This window comes from Miscanthus floridulus, chromosome 8 (assembly GCF_019320115.1).
Source record: "Miscanthus floridulus cultivar M001 chromosome 8, ASM1932011v1, whole genome shotgun sequence".
NCBI classification, from domain to species: Eukaryota; Viridiplantae; Streptophyta; class Magnoliopsida; order Poales; family Poaceae; genus Miscanthus; species Miscanthus floridulus.
In genome coordinates, this window is record NC_089587.1 from 209,633,262 (window position 1) to 209,653,054 (window position 19,793).

General features: G+C 44.4%; 3 protein-coding genes across 7 annotated transcripts; 1 reads left to right on the forward strand and 2 right to left on the reverse strand.

The window, feature by feature from the left end:
* Nucleotides 1-237: 237 nt before the first annotated feature.
* LOC136474785 (uncharacterized) lies at nt 238-3,753 on the reverse strand. Of its 2 annotated transcripts, XM_066472343.1 has the most exons (8): nt 3,316-3,749; nt 1,997-2,508; nt 1,837-1,909; nt 1,484-1,564; nt 1,343-1,406; nt 905-992; nt 732-816; nt 238-510 (listed from the first exon to the last, which is right to left on the reverse strand). In XM_066472343.1, the coding sequence occupies exons 1-8, from the start codon at nt 3,418-3,420 to the stop codon at nt 427-429; spliced, it is 1,092 nt and encodes a 363-aa protein (XP_066328440.1). In that variant the 5' UTR covers nt 3,421-3,749; the 3' UTR covers nt 238-426. The 2 variants fall into 2 exon arrangements, with proteins under 2 accessions (XP_066328440.1, XP_066328441.1); XM_066472344.1 differs by lacking the exons at nt 238-510; nt 732-816; nt 905-992 and adding an exon at nt 1,001-1,206 and having other exon boundaries at nt 3,316-3,753.
* Nucleotides 3,754-5,646: 1,893 nt separating this feature from the next.
* Nucleotides 5,647-8,631, reverse strand: LOC136474786 (protein LNK1-like). The gene is made up of 6 exons (XM_066472345.1): nt 8,428-8,631; nt 7,779-8,017; nt 7,521-7,671; nt 6,672-7,310; nt 6,419-6,537; nt 5,647-6,014 (listed from the first exon to the last, which is right to left on the reverse strand). The coding sequence occupies exons 1-6, from the start codon at nt 8,611-8,613 to the stop codon at nt 5,897-5,899; spliced, it is 1,452 nt and encodes a 483-aa protein (XP_066328442.1). The 5' UTR covers nt 8,614-8,631; the 3' UTR covers nt 5,647-5,896.
* A 5,496-nt stretch (nt 8,632-14,127) lies between these two features.
* LOC136474787 (uncharacterized) lies at nt 14,128-18,594 on the forward strand. Of its 4 annotated transcripts, none has more exons than XM_066472347.1 (10): nt 14,481-14,868; nt 14,959-15,069; nt 16,504-16,614; nt 16,886-16,969; nt 17,068-17,202; nt 17,286-17,413; nt 17,487-17,759; nt 17,857-17,990; nt 18,154-18,222; nt 18,297-18,594. In XM_066472347.1, exons 3-10 carry the CDS (start codon nt 16,512-16,514, stop codon nt 18,433-18,435), a joined length of 1,065 nt encoding a protein of 354 aa, XP_066328444.1. In that variant the 5' UTR covers nt 14,481-14,868; nt 14,959-15,069; nt 16,504-16,511; the 3' UTR covers nt 18,436-18,594. The 4 variants fall into 4 exon arrangements, with proteins under 4 accessions (XP_066328447.1, XP_066328446.1, XP_066328444.1 ...); XM_066472348.1 differs by having other exon boundaries at nt 15,029-15,069; XM_066472350.1 differs by lacking the exons at nt 14,481-14,868; nt 14,959-15,069 and adding an exon at nt 14,128-14,252.
* The last annotated feature ends 1,199 nt before the right edge of the window (nt 18,595-19,793 follow it).

Consider the following 19,793-nt stretch of genomic DNA (forward strand, 5'->3'; position numbering starts at 1 on the left):
CCACTAACTGAAGGATTTTGGCGTTGTATTTTTGCACTTCAATTCATTTAAAATGATGATTATGCAGTGTTCTGAGTGAGGACCATTCATCGGTGTACGTTTAATTTGAATATTTGATTGCTTCTGGATCTAGATGGCTGGCTTTGAACAGGTTGACGCCTGTTTATCTTTCATGAATCCTGGTAGCAGCCTGATCCCCCCGTGACAGTTTACCTCAATATGCCGAACACTGAAACAACCAGTAACGTCCATGTTTCGCCATGTGGCAGTAACAAAAGTAGAGTATTTACAAATCTGAGCAAACTCGCTTGAGAAAAGCAAGTCTCCAGTACTATCTGGTCCGCACAAAAATGCTCGCAAATCTCAAAGCCTACTAAAAACTGTACAGATGTGGCATGTCTATTTGGCAGTTCGGCTATGGTACGGTCACCATCGACAGATTCCAGGTTTCTCAGTCCGACAGAGTGTCAGCATCTCCTCGTATTTGGAAGGGTAGACGAAGCCCCAAAGCTGCATTAAACGAGAAAAGAACAGTTAAAGTATGTAAATAGTGCCTTTCTCCCAAACTCGGACAACATGTGGACGGCCATAAAAGGGCTCTTTATGTTTATATGTCCTTGGAGAATTATTTACGTTGATAGATTAAAATTGAAAGCTTCTTGATCATATGGATGTAATTATGTTCACCAGGAAGAAAGTCCCAGAGCACAATACTTGAATGTTTTAAATACCTCAACATCTTTCACTGAGAAGTCTGGAGAATGCGATAAACACCCGTTGTTAAAAGTCTCTGAATTAGAACTTGAACCAGTCAAACTGCAAAGAGAAATGCAGAAAATACAGGTGAGTTGTGCGGAAATTAACAATGACTTGTGTATCAGTCGTAGATGGTGCGAGATATTACAGGTCTGCATCAAGATAAAGTGCAAAATGACCTCCTCCCCCCAGAGCCATATAGTCGGTGGAGCACACCGTAAAATAGTTATTTGCGCCTGCAGTAAGTTTTTTACTTTTAGATAAAGGAAGCTTATTGAAACAAGACTATTACATCAAGATGATACAACCGGTCTTCACATCACTTCCAACCTCTGCATAATTAAAATTACACGGCCTAAAATATTTAAATGTTACTCAATTCTCAAACTAGACTGCCACCTAAGTGCATGGGTAAAAAAAAATCTGACTCCATAAAATAGTTATTTGCGCCTGCAGTAAGTAATTTTTCAATAGCTTACACAAAGAAAAACAGTTCTCAGAATGCACAACAAAGTCACAGCGGCATTGGTAAATTGTTATATTAAATGCACTGAAATAACATGAAATGGATAAAACTGAAAATTACCTGTGGGTCGATATATGACAGGGCGATTGTGTAAATTAGTGAAAACAAAGGAATTATTGGTCCCCTGCAAGATTAATTTGCAGAATATTCAGCACAAAATTTTTTTTACCAAACAATTTATCAAAATGTTAAGGCGAAAACCTGATACTTCTTTGAACTGGATGGCTGCAATGGGGCCTCAACTAAACCACCAAAAACCGTACCTTCTCTATCCCCAACAACCTGTAATGTAACATAACATCAGAAGATGAAGAATGGAAAAGTAGCAATAAGCAATCTATGGCACCTTTTTCTTTTTGAAATTATATCAGATGATGCTATGATGCCCATAAAAATCCACATCATCAACAATATAGTAACTTATGGAGTTAAATAAGATCTATCGCTTAAAAATATGAAACAGACAGCAACTGTGGAGGTGAAATAGGCTGCCGTTTCTTAAGTAATAGTGAAAAGCCATAACATTTGATCTACTTAGGAAACAGTAACATTACCAAGAGTGAGAAACCAGGGCAAAGCATGCTCCTTCTATATAAAGTAGATAAAGATATGCCATGCCTCCATGTACTGCACAACTATGAACATAAACATTAGATAACAGTAGACACGCATGATCAGAAGTTAGAACATATAAGAATAGGAGACATCTTAAACCTGTATAGCAAGACCCAGTTCCTTCCCTGGGCAAGAACCGGGAGAGAGGCATAAAGAATGGATTGCATCAGTTCTGACAAAAGAACAGATGGTTCCGACATAGTTGGCAAACTACTGAAGGAAGCAACTTCCTTTGGTTCCTGGCGCTCCAATACAGGTTGATCTGGTTCAGTATGAGTTACTGCCTCCCTGTCAATTTTAGGCTCTGCAGTTGTTTGTTTGAAACCACCAATCCTTGCCGCCTTGTTAATGATTTTACCGATGGAATGCTTCCCCCTACTTATCAGACCTGTTCTTCCCTTGCTTCCCTTCCCCATGGGTGTTAAGGTAGGGTAACCCATGTCCCCGTTCTGCTCAGGAATTATCTCCATTGAATCGGTATTAGAGCTCGATGATGACAAAAACGAGATCAAGAATGCTCTAAAGGAAGAGGTGTCAGGGCCATCAAGGCTATCAGAATTGTGCTCAGAATCTTTATCATCCTCCAAATTTTCTTGCACTTTGTCAACCTCCTGCAAAATTCCAAAGAAATTGAAATATGAACTTTCAGTAACATGAGATGATGAGTGAAAATCTGATATGGTTAAGACTTGAGAGTAAGTGCTAGTACTAACTGGAACCAAACACATGTACAGAAATCATCATCTGGCGACAAGCAACAGAATCCAGCATGAAAGAGTAAAAGAAAGAATAAAGAAATGGAAAGCTACCAAAATACCATCTGATCAACTTTGGCCTTTTAGCTACATCTATCAGCCACTCAATGACATCATAAAAAGACTTAATTGAAAATTTAACCAAGGGCGGATAGAACTTGGTTTCCATCAGAACTTTCCCGCATGATAAGTGAGTGAAAACGCACAGGAAACGCAAGATACATTGATGGAGTTAACCTATATCAGTGTGCCCTTTGCATACCATAGGCATCTTCTAAACATCCTTAAACCAAAATTATTTCAGGACTGGCCCAGTGAACACCCTAACTGCATTGGAGCGCCAATTTCTGAATAAGCTCATACCAGAAGAAAATCCTCTGCGTGAACTAAACAAGAGCGCTTGCCAAGCTAGCAACAGTTCCACCAACCATAGGCAGTCCTAATTAGCAACAATCAACACTAAAACCCCCAGGAATCGCACACCAAACCCTAACGATAGGACGCCCCAGCTGCGAAACCACTCTTTACCTGAGCGGATGCCACAGCCCGAGTCGCCCAACCGCCCGAATCGGGAGCGCGTGCGAGACCCCAATTCAAAACCGGACCGAATCGCCTACACGAGAGGGGAGGGGAAGGGAAGGGAGCGGGGATCCGGTGTCTCACGGGGAGGTGGGAGGTCTCGCGCTCGGAGACGGGGTTGAGGATGACGGTGGTGAGGTCGGACACGAAGTGCGCCGCCTTGCTGCTCAGGGACGGCAGGTACCCCATCGATCCTCCTTACGGGCCCACGCCCACGCCCACGCCCACGCGCCCCGCGGCTGCTAAATTTGGGAGGCGCTCGTCCGCCCCTGGCGCTTCCGGAGCTGCGCTTGGATGGGTGGGAGAACCGGAGAAGGCGGAGCCGGCGAGCGCCGGAGTGACTTCGAGGGGAGACGGGCGGATTTGGACTTGTTCGGTGGTGGGTCTCGATTGGATATTTGGATCCCTTCTCTTTTTCAATGACGTCGTGGCGTTGTCCGCGGCGGTTAGCGGGTAGCGACGCCGGCAGCAGCACACCGTGCGCGGGGGAGGCGGGTAGGCGACATGTACTGTGCGCTTCCAGCATTCAAGCGCATCCACGTTAATCCTTATGAGAGGTGGCAGGAGGAAAGATAAACTCTATAAATTCTCACAATAATTAAAAATAGCTGACCTTTAATTTGGTAAACTTTAAGCATCATTGCATTCATTATGTTTTATAAAAAAAATATACACATCTACAATTATAAATAAAATGTAAAATAACCTCTCCCAAAGTGTTCCATATTTTTCTCCCAATAACTCTATGTTTTCCAACTCCCAAAGTAGTATTGGAAGAAAAAAAAAAGAAAGCTATCTTCAAGAGTACCCCATATTTAACTTCCAAAAAAATCAAAATCTTGGTCGACACCCTTCTTCATGCACGGTTTTTTTCCCGTCGCGAGGTCGCGAACCCAAATCGTCTGCCGTCGCAAGCGGGCACCAGGAAGCAGCAGCATCAGCCGGCAAGCAGCAGTACCAGCCGCCCAGCAGGAGACGCCCAGCGGCACAGGACCATGCGCGCAATATGTACACGCAAATCCCGGCGGCAGAGATGCAACAACCGGCCACGTACCTACGTGATATGTACATGCAAATCCCGGCGGCAGAGATCCAGCAGCCGATCCGGCAGCAGAGATGCAACAGCCGGCCACGTACGTGATATGTACATGCAAATCACGACCGGCAAATCAGCACACATCGGCAACGATCGAGCAGTAGATAGTACGTACCTTGTCCCTGATCTGCGGCGGCGACACTCCTCCCCTCGACGGCGTGCATCGGCGTGGAGAGTCACGGTAAAAAAAAATATCGCCAACGAGGGAGACCGCGATGGCACGGGGAAGTCCGGATCCGCACGACTTGGATGCGTGCATTTTTTCGCGTGAAGGAGGCCGGTTTGCAAAGTGCCAAAAGATGAGGAAGGGGTATAGGGTACTCTTGCAGATGAGTTTTTCTTTTTTTTTCCTAAAAAACATGTATGGGAAAGGGATATATGGCACTCTTGGAGATGCTCTAAATTATCCACCTCTATTATTATAAAGATAATAAAATACCTCCCTAATTTTTATCTAAATTATTCACCTTTGCTACTATGAAAGATACTCTAAATACCCCTAAATTTGTATATAAATTGCTCGCCTCTGTCTTATGAAAGATAATTTAAAGTAACCTTTTAAATTTATATCTAAATTACCCACCTCTACGGTTACGAAAAACAATGCAAAATAACCCCTTAAATTTACATCTAAACTATGCACATACGTCATCATGAAATACTATTTAAACAAACGTACATCTTTATTTGTGTCTAAATAATTCACGTATGCCGTTATGAAACAAACTAAAATAGCATTCAAATCTACTTATATACTGATATAAGGTATTATACAGAAGAATTCAATAGCTGTAAAATACGCTATATATACACGATATTTTTTTAAAAATTTGTGCACTTCACTCACTCTTAAATTAAAATAAGCATAATGCTATGTGCCACTAAACCGGCCAAGTGCTCCCTCCGTCTCTTATTATCTGTCGCTACAGGAAGCGTGTTGGTCAAACTTTATTAAATTTGACTAAGTTTATAGAAAATAGTAGCAACATTTGTATCTCTAAATAAGTTTATTGTAAAAAACGATTCAACGATCTATCTAATGATACTAATTATGTGCTATAATATTAATATTTTTAATATATTTGGTCAAAATTGGCTAAGTTTGACTTCTCGAAAATGAGAACGGTAGATAAAAAGGGACGGATGGAGTATATATTGTGAGAGTTAATTAATAAATCTAAAAATTATCACAAAAATCAGAAAGATACATGACGATTTATGCTATTGTGGTACTTAAAATGCAATCTACGACCTAAAATGTTCATTTTCCATAAAATACAAAAAAAGTGGAGTTAATAATGATACAATAAGATATGAGTTTCAACTTAAAGTATAAAAAATCCGTATCAACCAACAAGGTCAAAGTTTGAAAATGAAAATCTAGATTTGTGCCGTCCTAGGATTGACGGACCAGTAGCCAAATAATACACATCGCAAGTATATTACAGAGTTCCCCTTCGGTGACCATACTGCATCATCATATATACATGCTTCAGGCTTTCAGAGGAAGTACTACAATCCTTGCACTGATGCAATGCAAGAGGCGACTAGGGTCTCTGGTGGCGGAAACTATGTCACACGGTGCGGCGGGACTGTCTTCCGGTAAGAGGGTTTCTGCTGCTGGAGCTGTGCTACTGTCTGATCCATGGGGTTTGTCGGGGTCTCGGCCCATCTGCCTGATTCAAACCTGCCATACGTAACATTATAAACATATTCAAAGACCTGAAATCGTGGACAAAGTGCAGTGATTCGACGAATTAACGGATCTATCAGCCTGTTCGTTTCGGCCGAATTGGCTTATAAGCCATGGCTGAAAGTACTGTTCGCTGGTTTGGTATGAGAGAAAAACGCTGTTCAAGCCGTGGATTATAAGCCAGATACGAGCGAATAAGTCGAAACGAATAGGCCAGGACATGCATGGTACGGAGTATTCAAGAAAAATCGCAATGGCCTTGTTCGCCTCTCTTATAATCTGTCTTTTTTAACTTTTTTTTTCAGCCAGAACAGTATTTTTCTCTCACAACAAATCAGCCGGAACAGTATTTCGACTTATTTTTTCAACGAACCGAGCGGGGCCCATATGAGTAGTACCTATTTGAACCCGATGATCCCAATCCTCCACTTGCACTAGCAAGACGATGCCTTTGTTCAAGCCTGTTGGCCAACCGGTATAGGGAATCCCTTATGCGTCCTTTGGTCGCCAGATCAAGCTGCATGTGTGGCACATAAAAAGGATATATATAAAAATTAAGTATTAACTTCACATGACGAAAAGGGAGACAGCAACAGCATCACGAGAATGGTTAGTTACGAGATGCTGTGGCAGTAACTGTAAATCGCCTACCTGATTCATGCCATACTGAAGCTTCTGAAAGGAAAGATCCTTTACTGGCACAGCATCCAGAACCACTGCCGAGCCAAGGTGCCCATGTAATCCTGCAGAACCCATGTCCTCCGAACCGAACTGTAACTCTGCACAGCTCGGAGCGCAGATGCTGCCTGCAAACTCTTCTGGGAACCGATGTTTCGGCGCTGAAGTGGTGTCGCTCATCAACATCGTCTCAGGCTGTTCATATGTTGCCAGTGGAGGAAAGTACATGTCCAGTGGGTTTTCAGCCATCTCCTCCAGGATTGTATCTGGAGCTCCATTAAACGGGTCTCTAGTCTTCGTCGCAGCAGAACGAGGGACATGCGCAGTAACGGTGTCTGGCCCTGAGCAACAGGTAGACGAACCATCGGTGCACATGGTGCTTGATGCCGCTGGGACTGGGACTACTCGCATTGCCGGACTTGAGCAAATAATAGCCTCTAGCCCCTCCCAGCCACCCGTTTGGCTCGCGAGTGCTGTATCATCAAACGGGAGGAAGAGTTCGGCATCCGAAAGACCGGAAGAGGAGCTGCCATGTGCATCATAATTCGAGGCTGTACCACTACTGCTTGCTCCATTTCTGCTGGACTGTTGCTTGGTTTTTGTCGTATTTACCTGCATATAGATCAATCAAGAGAGAAAAGATCAAAAAATTTCTCAACTGAGTGTATAATCTTTTCAGGAAAAAGGATGATCTGGACTCGTGATACTGACGAGGGCAAAGTTCTGGACTCTTGGCGTGATAAGAGAAGCTACCTTTAATTGGTAGGAAATCCTTTGCATCATACCAAGGGTAGAGAAAGTAATCATTCAGGAATTAAGTACCTTCATAGTGTTGCTGTCGTTTCGATCAATCGAGAAATCAATATCGTCAGAGTAGCCGTTCCGTACTAGCTGAGCTTCTGGTGAGCAATTAGAGGACCATAGTATGTCCTCGAAATAATTGCTCCCTATCTCAAACGTAGGCTCGAAATTTCTTCAGAAAATGAAAGGAAAAAAAAAGTTGAGGCATCACACACCGGTGGCATTGCTGCTGATGGTAAAAGGCACATGCTAAACATGTGGCAAGCGCGCGGGGATTACCTCAGGCTTTCCTCGAGATCGTCAAAGCCGATCAGCTCAGGCCAGTCGGAGAAGAACATATCATCCCCCTTATCTTGGAGTGCTGGGACGGTCTTGCCTCCAGTCGAAACAACGCCTGAAGAACTTCGGGTAACTAGGCATTCTTCAGCACTGAACATGCTGTGGCCTTGAAATAGCATACTATGGTCACTGATCATAGAAAAGTCATCCATCGCGTTGATCCCGATGGTTGAAAAAAACTGCGAAGATAAAATGGAATTAACATCTCAGACATAACTCATCATAGGAAAAAAAAAAAGAAGAACCAAGAAAAAGCAATGATCGACCATCGAAACAATCAACGGCAGATTCAACTGTACAATACAATACAGCACATAACAAAATGATGGAGTACCAGAGAGCCAAAGAACTGGAGCGAGCCATACCCAAGGTTTTCATTTTCGGAAATTAAAATTTATCAGGGGTCACAGATAAAGAGGATAAACATGATATATCGGAAATATCGGACCAAATTCAAATAAAATTTAATTTGAATTTAAGCAAATTTAAACAAAATTTGTACGAAGAAGATAGATATTTTCTTATCGACACCTACGGATAAAAAGGATATATCAGAGATTTCGGCCGACAAAGGAAACCATGGCCATACCTCGTCTCGAACTCGCGATGCTCGCAGAAGTCGCAGATGCGGAATCCAAACCACCGGGTTGACGACGTGCGTGAAGTTCAGCGACGCAGAGCTTGGAACTTGAGTATTTGCGTGCCCGACGGCACAGTGACGCATAAATAGGAGCAGCGCGGGCGCCGAACGCCGAACGCCGATCGCCCGAGCCATTCATTCGGTGGACGAGAATTAGGCGCGTGCCAAAGTGCCGGAACGCTTGTCTAGATGAATGCGATTGGTGACGACGACGACGAGTGGACTCTTGTGTCTTCTCCTCCCCCGGCCCGGACCCCGGTCGTCCGAGAATGGCCATTCGGCACAGCTCTGTCGCGCCCCGACGCCGACGGGACGCAAGAAACGGCAAGGGGGTGGGCGCCCCGCGCGCCCGGTTCTGGCATGCGGACAGCGACGCGCGCGACCGTGGTAACGTGCACGTCGAATCGGCGCTGGCCCTCGCGATCACATCAGGGTCAGGTTGGTTCCACGTACTACGGCGGGGCTATGCCATCCACACATCCGCATCCACCTCGCCTACGCCGAACGCGGCCGCGTCTTTCGTGAGAAGGGCAACGGCAAGCAGGTGGCGACAGGCGAGGCGAGGCCAGCAAGGCGGCAACGATTCCAGTGACCACCTCGCACCTCGCGCCGCGCGCGATTGCGGTTGTGTGAGGTCCTGGGGGCGGCGTGGTGGCCGTGACGATTGGGGTGCCCCGCTCGCTGCCGCCTCGTCACCGAGCTTTCGAGGGCGGACTTGTCGCCCTGCTCCGTTCTCGGGCGGTTCGGCCACGCCGTGCTTTTGACGTGCCGGTGCCACGACATGACGTTTCACGTGGGGATTGAGCTGTTCGATCGGGTGGCTGGCAGTGCGCTACAGCAGTTCAGTCGATCAGAGGCGTGCATGTCAGCATGTGCGTGTAAATCTGCTCGCCACTAGCTTGCTATTGCTAGCTAGAGGGACGTGATCATGTAACTGGCAAGGCCCGCAAGGACAGAAGCTAGGTCTGTGCAATCTTGTTTCTGAGCCATTGGGACTTGGTGGCAACTAGAAATGATTGCACGCGCTCGTCTTCCCTCGAGGACTCCGTGTGGCCGTGAGAAACACTGAAACAGCCATGTGCATGCGATGGCAGCCAGCTTTGGGTTTTGGTTAGTTTTCTGAATTTACTGATCTCCAAATTAGCTCAACGTACGTACGCATAGAAGTTGTACGCGGCAACGTCTGCGTCGATCCAAAGCGAGCGTCTTTATGGTTTTTGTGCCCAACTCTACGTACGCACGCGACGTGAACACGAACCAAATCATATATGGTGGCCCCTCACAAAAAATTCATATGGTAGCCATGCATGACGTTGAGACCGTGACGTACATGCTCAAAGGAATGCTGTGCGATGCCATTGGCGTGACGGGGAGAGTTTCGGGCCTTGTCTGCACGAGCGCATGCAGTTCGACCCGAAGCAGGAGGGTGAAATTTTCGTATTTTGGTCTTTTTTAAAAACAATTTTTAGAAAAATACCAACGCTAAAACATTTTATGAAAATAGACCATTTTTAGGCGTCTTAGCACATGACGCCGAGATATGAGGCTCGGCGTCGTGTCACACGACGCCGAGGTATTGCCACGTCACGGACGACCGGGGTCGTCGTCGACACGTTGGCGCGTGGGTCCGAGACGTCGGCGTCGTGTCAGCCAACGCCAAGTCCCCAACCTCGGCGCGGTTGGACTGCGCGCCGAGCTACTGGCCACATCCGGAGCGCGGCCCAGGCGGCCCAACAAAGCACGGTGGCCCAGAAGCTCGGCGTTGGGTCACTTAACGCCGAGCCTCCAGACCTCGGCGTGGCCCGACTCAACGCCGAGGTCTGGACCCTTTAGGCCGAGGCCCCCTTCTTCTTCTTCCCTCCCCTCCTCCATTCCCCCGCCGGCTCCCAAATCCCCCACGGCTCCCACGAAACTCTAACCTCCAAAATCGACCCCTGGTGCCCGGATCTTGTCTCCCGAAGCTTCCTCGAGGTAATGGTCCCTCTCCTCCTCCATTCTATCCGCGTAGATGTGCTTACATTGTCCCTAATCATGTGGAATCATGGTTGTTTGGTGATTTGTTATATTTGTATTTGCATTTGCAAAATGTATAGCTTAGGATGATTGAGTGCATTGTTGTTTAACTGTTTTATGTGATGAACATGTTAAGTTAGTTTGGTTTCTAGTTATTTTGGTCATTAGGGTTATTTGTTTATTGTAGGTGTCATTAGGATTAGTTATTTGTTGGTCATTAGGGTTACTATGTATTTTATTTATTTATTGGTCATTACATTTCAATTTGTTATGATCAAGGCGTTTTGCCAAGGTACTCCTCTTTCCCCTCTTTCAATTCATCCATTTAGATTCGTTTGTTTTTGAACTTGGCATTATAGGTTTGGTTCATGTTCATGTCATTCGTGCAATGTATGGTGGTTCAAATGATTGAATGATCCAAATGTATGGTTGTTGGTGTTGTTGTTGTTGTATATGTTATGGTTTATAATCATTGAGTTAATTTTTGTGTTTGTTGGGATTCAAATTTGTTTAGGGTTTGTAATAAAAAGCTTATTTGGGAGGTATGGTGATTTAGTGTGAGTACATTTATATTCGTTGCAAGGTACTTTGGATTGATTTTTTTTCTACGTAATGTTAGGATGCCAAGGCGTGGTAAAGCTCGTATTCCAAGGTAATCCCAATGTTTATTCATTATCTGTGCAACAAATAGAAAACCATAGGTTTAGGTTTGGTTCTCCGTTAATATGACTAAATTCTTTCAATTGTAGCTATGGTCGTCAGAGGGCAAATCCCTACGACCTAAAGCCTCTCCTTGAAGGTGTTCCTCGACCAATGTGCTTTTGTGGTGATCCTTGCAAGGTAGACATATCTGAAGATGATGAAACATATAGACAGAGGTACTAGATGTGTCCCAATTATGCATGGGAACCTACAAAGCAACAGCGCCGTGCATCGTTTGTGAGGAATTTTTATTGTGTTAATTAATTTTCTTGTGATATTAAGTATTGCTTATTTATTTGTTTTGTAACAATTTGTTTTTCTTGCAGACCGTTCCACCACTGTGTGACTTTGAGCAGTGGATTGACAATGAGATCAAAGAGTCGGACAAGCAGCGTCGCGTGAATTTCATGGCTACGCGGCCGACACGATTCGAACCCAAGACCTCCCACTGTGCACGTACCTCCTCTACCACTACACCACACTCTCACTTGTGTCTGGATTCCGTTTTAGTTCCTAATATATTATACTAAACCAAGTGTAAATTGCATGTTTAAGGCCCTAAACGAATTCAAATAAAAAAGTTGTAAACTACAAAGTTTCATAACTTTTCGAGATCTACACTCTTAGTTTAAGAAGTTTTTCCATCCGAGGTCGTTTACAAAATTTAAATTTTAAAATTTTGAAATTCAAACACAGTTTTGCATGACAAGATGTTTTCAAATCAAAAAGTTGTCAACTACAATGTTTCATAACTTTTCGAGATCTACAGAGTTTATTTTGGTTGTTTTTCATCCGAGGTTGTTTGAAAAGTTCGAATTTTAAAATTTTGAAATTCAAACGCAGTTTTTCATGACAAGATGTTTTCAAATAAAAAAGTTGCCAATTACAAAGTTTCATAACTTTTCGAGATCTACAAAGTTTATTTTGGTTGTTTGGTCATCTGTTCATCCGACATGGTTGTTCTAACATTGTTCACAAATCTTATATATCTCTCTTGTAGTTTCATAAACTACAAGAGAAATATGTTAGATTTGTGAACAAATTTATTTTCACTTTGTCGTATGAAGAAAAGACCAAAACAAACATTGTACATCTTGATGAGTTATACAACTTTGTAGTTGAAAACTTTTTCATTTGAATTAATTTACTGCTTCAAAATGTGCTTTGAAATTTTCTTTGCCGAGTGTCAAAAAAAAAATAACACTCGGCAAAGAGGCTCTTTGCCGAGTGTAAAAAAAACACTCGGCAAAGATCCTCTTTACCGAGTGTCAAAAAAAAAACACTCGGCAAAGGCGTCTTTGTCGAGTGCTCGAAAAACAACACTCGGCAAATCACCTGGCACTCGGCAAAGAGCCGGTCTCCGATAGCGTAGGCCTAGTCACACAGACGTGCGCGTGCCACTTGCTGGAACAAGTCAATCTGTACACTAGTGACAGTAGTTGGAGAACTACCCTGTTTGAAGCTGGAGAACTACCCTGTTTGAAGCTCTTAAGACCTGTGATGTGTTCCAGACTTCCAGGTTCCCGCGGCAGGTAGTGCGAATAGTCATATTTGGTGATTGAAACGTTTCCGAGAAGAAATTGTTTGCCGTCCGGCCTCCGGCGGAGCAACAGCAGAAACAACACTATGATCTATGAAGACGGCCGGAGAGCATAGCGTCCTCGACGCGTAATGACCCGATCGAAATCTCACCGTCGTACTTCTCGTCTCCACTTAGGTACTCCACTTCATTTCTTAAAATTTTTTAAGATTCTCCGTCACGTCGAATCTCTAGGCGCATGCATGAAACATTAAATATAAATAAAAAATAAAACTAATTACACAGTTTAGACGAAATTCACGAGACGAATCTTTTAAGCCTAATTAGACTATGATTGAACACTAATTGCCAAATAACAACGAAAGTGCTACCGTACCATTTCGCTAAAAAATTTACAAACTAAACGAGGCAGCGCCCGGCGCTGTGCACGCGGTGATGCACCGGTCCGCACATGCACATGGCGCTGTGCGTCCCGCGCTAGCTCGCGCATGCCACGCTTGGAATTGCGCTCTGCGGAGTAGATGCGACCGCATCGACCGTCGATCGAGCTGGTGCAAGCTACCGGGCCACAAAAGGTGATGGAGAGGCCAAAACGGACCTGCGCAGCTGGTTGCTTGTGTGTTCTTCTCAGTACTCGGGGTCCCCTGCATTCAGACTTCTTCGTTTAAACAACAAAAGCATCAACGACGCTTTCTTTACAACATTATCAACGCGCTTTTTTTTTAAAACTTCAGCAAACTTTATTGATTCATCATGGATACATCGTTTACGAGCAATCGTAGGATAGATACAGGGGGATCATCTACCCAAATAGGAGAGCTTTTCTCTAGTAAAGCTGGCCTAGCTGGGCAACTGAATTACAGCTTCGATTACAATGACTAATTGAAATTGCCATGAACTCCTTCCAGTAGATGGCACATTCATCGTAGATTGCCGCTGCAGCCGTAGCCGAGAAATTTCCATCCTGCATCGTATTGACTACCTCCATACAATCAGACTGGAACTCCACTCGAGTACAACCAATTTGTTGCGCTAGGAGTCTATCCCTCGGTGCATATGCTCCTGCTACGGCCGCGTCTATTGTATGAGGTACATTATCAACGCGCTTAATTGGGTGTACATCGTGACCGCGCTGTCACGGAACGTTCTAGTAGTATTCTACGCCGGCAATACACTACTGGCACACATGCTGATGTTGCTGCTATTTTAGCAACACCTAATCCACGATGTCTATGATGGGCTTCTGCTCATTGCTCTGTCCCTGCTGAATCCAATTAGCGTCCAACTAAATCACCGCTCCTATCCAGTCCAATCCTAATGTTGTCATCCAATCTAACTCCACCTAAATCCAAATCCAAACACATCCAAGAAGGAACACGCGAGTAGATAAGGCGCTGACGGCTAGGGTTACAAGAAGGAACTCGAGCAACTCTCGTCGCCGCCGTCGCTGTTCTCGTGTCCCTGTAGGTGCAGCCCCACTCTGCCACCCCCGCGCTTCCTCGCTCCTCCTTCCCCTCTGGTACGCGCTCATCACCGCTGCCTCCCCGTGAGTCAGGGGCGAAGCCCAGTAAGAGGCCGTGGGTGCCCAGCCACCCCCTCCAATTCCAGAATTTCCATAGGACTAGCAAAATTTGGCCCTATTGGCACCCCCATGGCCCATGATGAGCCCAGCAGCCCAGGAAGCCCACGCTTGCGTGTTTGGCAGTTTCGCTCGGCCGGCCTGCCGCGGCCCCTCAACGATTCACCTCGCCTGACATGACTCGCGAACGCCGGACGCCTCACCTGCATCGTTCTCCGAGCTGCCGCCGGCACGTCGCGCCGCGCGCCCCCGCGGCCCTACTACCGTCTCGGCGCCCCCGTCCACGAGCGGCGACCCCCTCGCCCTCGCCCTCGCCCAGGCACCGAGACCGAGCGTGTCGGCGTCCGAGCCGCCGTGGAAGCCGCGCCGCACACCCCTGTTGTCGTCCGCCCGTCCGCGAGCGAGAGTCAGCCCTCGCCCACTCCCAGGCACCGAGCTTCGGCGCGCCTCTGGGCCCTGCGTACTTCTGCCGTCCGCCTGTCCCTGACTCCCTGTCCCTCCCGTCGCCCATCGCCGAATCAGCACCTCTCCACTCCATTTATTTAGTCCATGCCCGGTGAGTGATCCTCAGATTTAATCCTCAATCAAATTATTTATATGTGAAATTGTGAACTGCAATTAGATTATGCAAATAAATGAATTATAGGTAATCATGGAGTGGTATTATAAACAAAAAGCTCAAGGCACGGTTGATGCTAATAGAATTTCATGTCCAGGTGATCTGAGGGACCTTAGTCACCAATTTCAACTCTAAAAGGTAATGCAAGGCATCTACTTTCAATGAATAATTCTTCATTTTCTTTGCTAAATAATTGACCTATTTGTTCTCTTTTCTTTAAGTTGGATCACATATTTTGCTATATAGGACATCTTTTGTTCATCGTTTTTCCATTCTTTCAATCACTACACTAAAGCGATCAATGTCATCTTTATTTTGTTATAAATGTTGAGTGTTATTGCCTTTGCCCTTCTAGTTTGCTTATGTTTTGACCAAAATCACATTGCCATTACTGGAAGTTGAATTTCGATGTTAAAAATTGCGAATTAGTTATGTTATTTGTTTGAACATCATATGGGCCACTGTATTCATGATGAAGTTGGGCACCCCCCACCCATTTGCTCTAGCTTCGCCCCTGCCGTGAGTTCTCCTTGCTTGATCAGCCTTCCTTATCTAGTTTGGCCATCTGGGAGCAAAATTCAGCCTTGTTGTGTTTCAATTTCTTTTGCATATCTGATTGTGGATGCTAGGCACCTCCTGATTTTGTCCTTCATTTGTGCCCGTGCCTCGCCTAATCGCGTTAATCTACGCTTAGTTACCTCTCTAGGCGCTGGCTTAGCGCCTGCCTAGTGCCTGGCGCGTTTTGGAATCTTGATCTGCATCTTATACTTGGATTATAAGTGTATAATTTCTTCCTAAAATTTTTGCAACGGAGCCGCTCCCACATCTGGGTCAACTACCCTCGATCCCTCGTTAGGTTACGATTGGGTTTTCTTGGATCTTTAAGTTGGTTTGATCGCTTCTCTAGCCGTTTGTATCTATTAAATTTCTTTTGGGAGGACTGAACAGTTTGATGGTTTTGTAGACCATATATTTGGCTTTTCCCTTTTCGTGGTTGTTTGTTTGTTAGGGTTGGATTGTAAGGTCCTCTGCTGCGGCTGCTCCCCTCAATTTCTCTTAACATTGAAACCGATCAGTTAGTTCAGGACTTCTCCACCACTTCGAGATATTTGGCTTTTGTTTGTTTATTTCCATGTCAGTGGGTGTTATGTGTAGGTCTTATTGAATCCATTGTTGTTTGCTTTTGGCTCTGTTAAGTTGGTATTTATGTTGCTCGTTTCTTGAGCACTCAACGTATTCCTTATTGGAATAGAAACTAGTTGATTATTAATGATATTATTTGAGAAGTGAAAATAACAACCGGCAAGTTGATGCTTCACTTCGTTTTTAAAAAGTAACGCTTCACTTTTTCTTTTTTTCTTTCTTTTTTATGAAGTTAGTTTTGAACATTAGATCAATCACCCACGGCAGGCATAAAACTTGAATTGTAACCTTTCATTAGTTCTGCAATGGATTTGCTACATTACTTTACTGGTTAACTTGAATTGTAACCGTTCATTAGATCTGCGATGGATTTGCTACATTACTTTACTGGTTATGACCCACATTTCACTTTCTTTAATTCTGCTTCAGTTTGAAAGATGGTAGCAAGTAAGAGAGCTGCTGCTGATCCCACGAGATCCTCAAATGAGAATAAAAGAACTTGCAGTGGGGAACGAGGGACAACTGAGTCATTGGTTTCAGGTCTGCTTGTTCTTCGTACATATACACATGCAGATAGTGCAATTGTTTGGTAGAATAAAATGCTACAGCATATGTCTATAGATTGGTCCAGAAAAGATCTGCAACGCCATGAACATCAGCAGCTCCTTAAAACATAGAGATGTTCATGGGTATATTCAAGCCTAGTCACTTCTAATATGAGTTGTTGCACAATATGTCATTATATTTCTAATCTTACATACAATACTTTATTTAGAATTAGCATGTCTGTTAATCAGCCTTCTTTCTTCAGCATATGAGGATGTTCCCAGCAAGGCACAGTCTGAGAATGGGTCTAGGGGTTACCCCCCCAGTACATCAAGGGATACGATCAATCGTGAGTCAATGCTTGTACACTTAGTTATCTGGCAATTGAGCCTTTTCACATATCTGCTGTACAACTGACAATTATTATACCGTTGTCTCTTTTACCAGGTGGCATTGCTTTGCTTAATGCTCATCATGGTCCTTTTGGTGATATATATCCTGAAGATGGTGTCTGGGGTGAATTCAATAGAAGTTTTTCTCTTTTCTTATCAAAAAATGTTGTTGCACTTGCTTCGTTCAATGGTGAGTTTGTAGTAGTGTCCAAACTCGTATTCCTATTTATATTATGACCATCAGTAGCTAATAATCAAAATTACTGTATCCAGGAGGAACAAAGTTTTTTTCATGCACAGGATTTTTCATTAACTTTGATGATGAATGTCAGACCATTCTGACTTCAGCAACCTTGGTTAGGGATCCTGATGGTTCAAATAAGATTGTTGAGGGCCTGAAGGTTGGTGCTTCTAATTACACTGTGATACTTGTTTGTCCAGGATACTGCTTAAGTATCATTGTATCATTTGCAGATTAAGGTGTTGCTTCCAAACAATCAAAGTAAAGAGGGGACATTGAAACATTGTAGTTTACAGTACAACGTTGCTCTAGTCAGTGTCAAGAACTGCCGTTATGTTCGCCATGTGAATCTTGAACAATGTTCAATAAATTATTCTTCCAAGGTAGTAGCTGTGGGCCGTTCTTTTGAATCAGGTGCATTAATGGCTACAAGAGGGGCACGAACCTGCTGGTCAGGCCCTTTTGATTGCGAGCATCTTTCTTACTCTACTTGTAAGATCAGTAAGGTACTATTTGTTGATTTTCTTTCTGCCCACTTACATGTTACATGAATGAGTACCTTAGCCTTATTTGCAAAGCTGATGATCTCCATGTCTTGGTTAGTCTGGGATTGGAGGCCCCCTTGTTGATATCGACGGGAAGTTTCTTGGTATGAACTACTATGACAAGAAAATGGGAACCCCATTCCTCTATTTTGATGATCTCCGTGGAATCCTGCAATATTTCAAGACAAAGCAGTATGTATATTAGATTTCTTTTTTGGTATTTAAATTGCATGTTAGTGTTAGTATTTGGTTTTGTTTTGCGACTGTAATTGTATGAACATTTCGATTATCTGGTTAAAGGAGATTCAGTCACCATAATTCTCTCTATATATCTTAGCTTTTGTTTGATTGACAGAACTGAGTATTGGTCAATGACTGGTATGAAGCGCCGCATTCTCGAAGACAACTACTACATACAAAACCGGTATGCTGATACATCTCATTCCATCTTTATAAATTTCTCATCAATTTTCATTGTGGGGAAATTTTGAATGGCAGGTGGATATTGCCTGATCCAAGTAGTATGAATGAACGTGAACGTGAAGAGGAACGCAGAGTCCTAGCCAGCCTCCACCCAACCAGAGGTCGCCGCGTCAAATATGCATACACAGGTGGTGATGTAACCGTGTTGAAGTAGGCAGTTTTTGCTCTACTTGCTGAATTGCTCTGTTTTATTTATGTCTGAAAGATTTCATGTTTGAACCAGTATCCTTGTTATGTAAGTTAGATGACACTTTCTAGTTCGTGGAAAAACATGTCATTAACTGCTGAATTATGTAAGTTTAAATTGAAACTATAGCATTAGTCAGGACCTGAGAGCTAAGTTTAAATCATGTGCGTGCTTTTGTTTCTTTGTTACCTTATGCTCCTGATGGGCCTGATGGCAAACGCAAGCTACTGGCAATGAGATGCTTGTTTTGAAGTGTAACTGGCCTGTGATCGATGAGTTGCTCAGAGCCGAAATATCAGCACGCACATGATTTGATATTATCACCGCGTACAAAGGCGTTAAATCTCTGTTGATGAGCCTTAACAAACCTCTCTTTAAGCAGAAAAGCTAAACAGTGAGCTCCAATTAATAAAGCTCATACCGAGAGCTCTTTGCGAACCGTCATATCTTAAATAGACATACGATAGTAAGCAAACTGTCAGCGACTGTCGCTCGCCTCTTTCTCTCGTCACCTCACCTGGCGCCGGCAGCCAGTTTCAACTTTCAAGCGTGTCAACTAGCACCAGAGGCCTAGTAGAGTGAGCCTGTACAATGTCGGTAACCAGTCTCCATCTGCTGGATGCTATTGCATCTTTCACAACTGAAAGAATGAGGCAGAAGTAAACGCATTCGATTTTGCTGAGATCGTGTCAAGATCGATCGAGAGCGAAATCGCCCTTTCCTAGCCCCTCGCTATGGATGATGCTACTGCGCACGGTGATGCACCGGTCCGCACATGCACATGGCTGCGCGTCCGGCACTAGCTCGCGCATGCCACTTTTAGAATTACGCTCTGCGGAGTAGATGCGATCCATCGAGCTGGTGCGATTTTTTTTTAATTTTAACACTTTTTGGAAACTAATTTTAAATCTAACACGGTCGTTTTTTTAACTAACACTTTTGACCGCGTCTATTGCCCTGGCGCGGCCAAATGCCTGTGCCGCACCATGCATGGTGGCGCGGCAGAGGGCTGACATGGCGACGACCGGAATCGCTGACCGCTGACGAGGCAGGGCCTGCCGCGCCATCGACCTTGGCACGACAGTGACGCGCATTGATCTATGGCGCGGCAGAGCCGAATAAAACCCCGCGGTCAGTCCCGTCTGCCCGAGCAGCAAGCCCGCCTGGCCGCCGCGCCCGCCGCCCGCCCGGCGGTACCTGGACGGTTTAATCGAAACGCGTCGCGCCGATAGTGGGAGTTATTCTAAGTATTGCTTGACGTAAAATCAATAGTGGATTTGTTTCTTTCTTTTGTTGAATTAGTTTCACGGCCGAATAGAGAATTT

Bases quoted from the DNA above. Each gene is read 5' to 3' on its own strand.
- LOC136474785 (XM_066472343.1), bottom strand. From the start codon at position 3,420: ATGGGGTACCTGCCGTCCCTGAGCAGCAAGGCGGCGCACTTCGTGTCC. The intron at 2,509-3,315 runs GTGAGACACCGG...GGAATTTTGCAG, and splicing joins GCGAGACCTCCCACCTCCCC to GAGGTTGACAAAGTGCAAGA. The intron at 1,407-1,483 runs GTTTTCGCCTTA...TTAATCTTGCAG, and splicing joins CCAGTTCAAAGAAGTATCAG to GGGACCAATAATTCCTTTGT.
- LOC136474786 (XM_066472345.1), bottom strand. From the start codon at position 8,613: ATGGCTCGGGCGATCGGCGTTCGGCGTTCGGCGCCCGCGCTGCTCCTA. The intron at 6,538-6,671 runs GTAGGCGATTTA...CCACACATGCAG, and splicing joins TTCAGTATGGCATGAATCAG to CTTGATCTGGCGACCAAAGG. The intron at 6,015-6,418 runs GTACTACTCATA...TACGTATGGCAG, and splicing joins GGATCATCGGGTTCAAATAG to GTTTGAATCAGGCAGATGGG.
- LOC136474787 (XM_066472350.1), top strand. From the start codon at position 16,512: ATGGTAGCAAGTAAGAGAGCTGCTGCTGATCCCACGAGATCCTCAAAT. The intron at 17,991-18,153 runs GTATGTATATTA...TTTGATTGACAG, and splicing joins CAATATTTCAAGACAAAGCA to AACTGAGTATTGGTCAATGA. The intron at 18,223-18,296 runs GTATGCTGATAC...TTTGAATGGCAG, and splicing joins AACTACTACATACAAAACCG to GTGGATATTGCCTGATCCAA.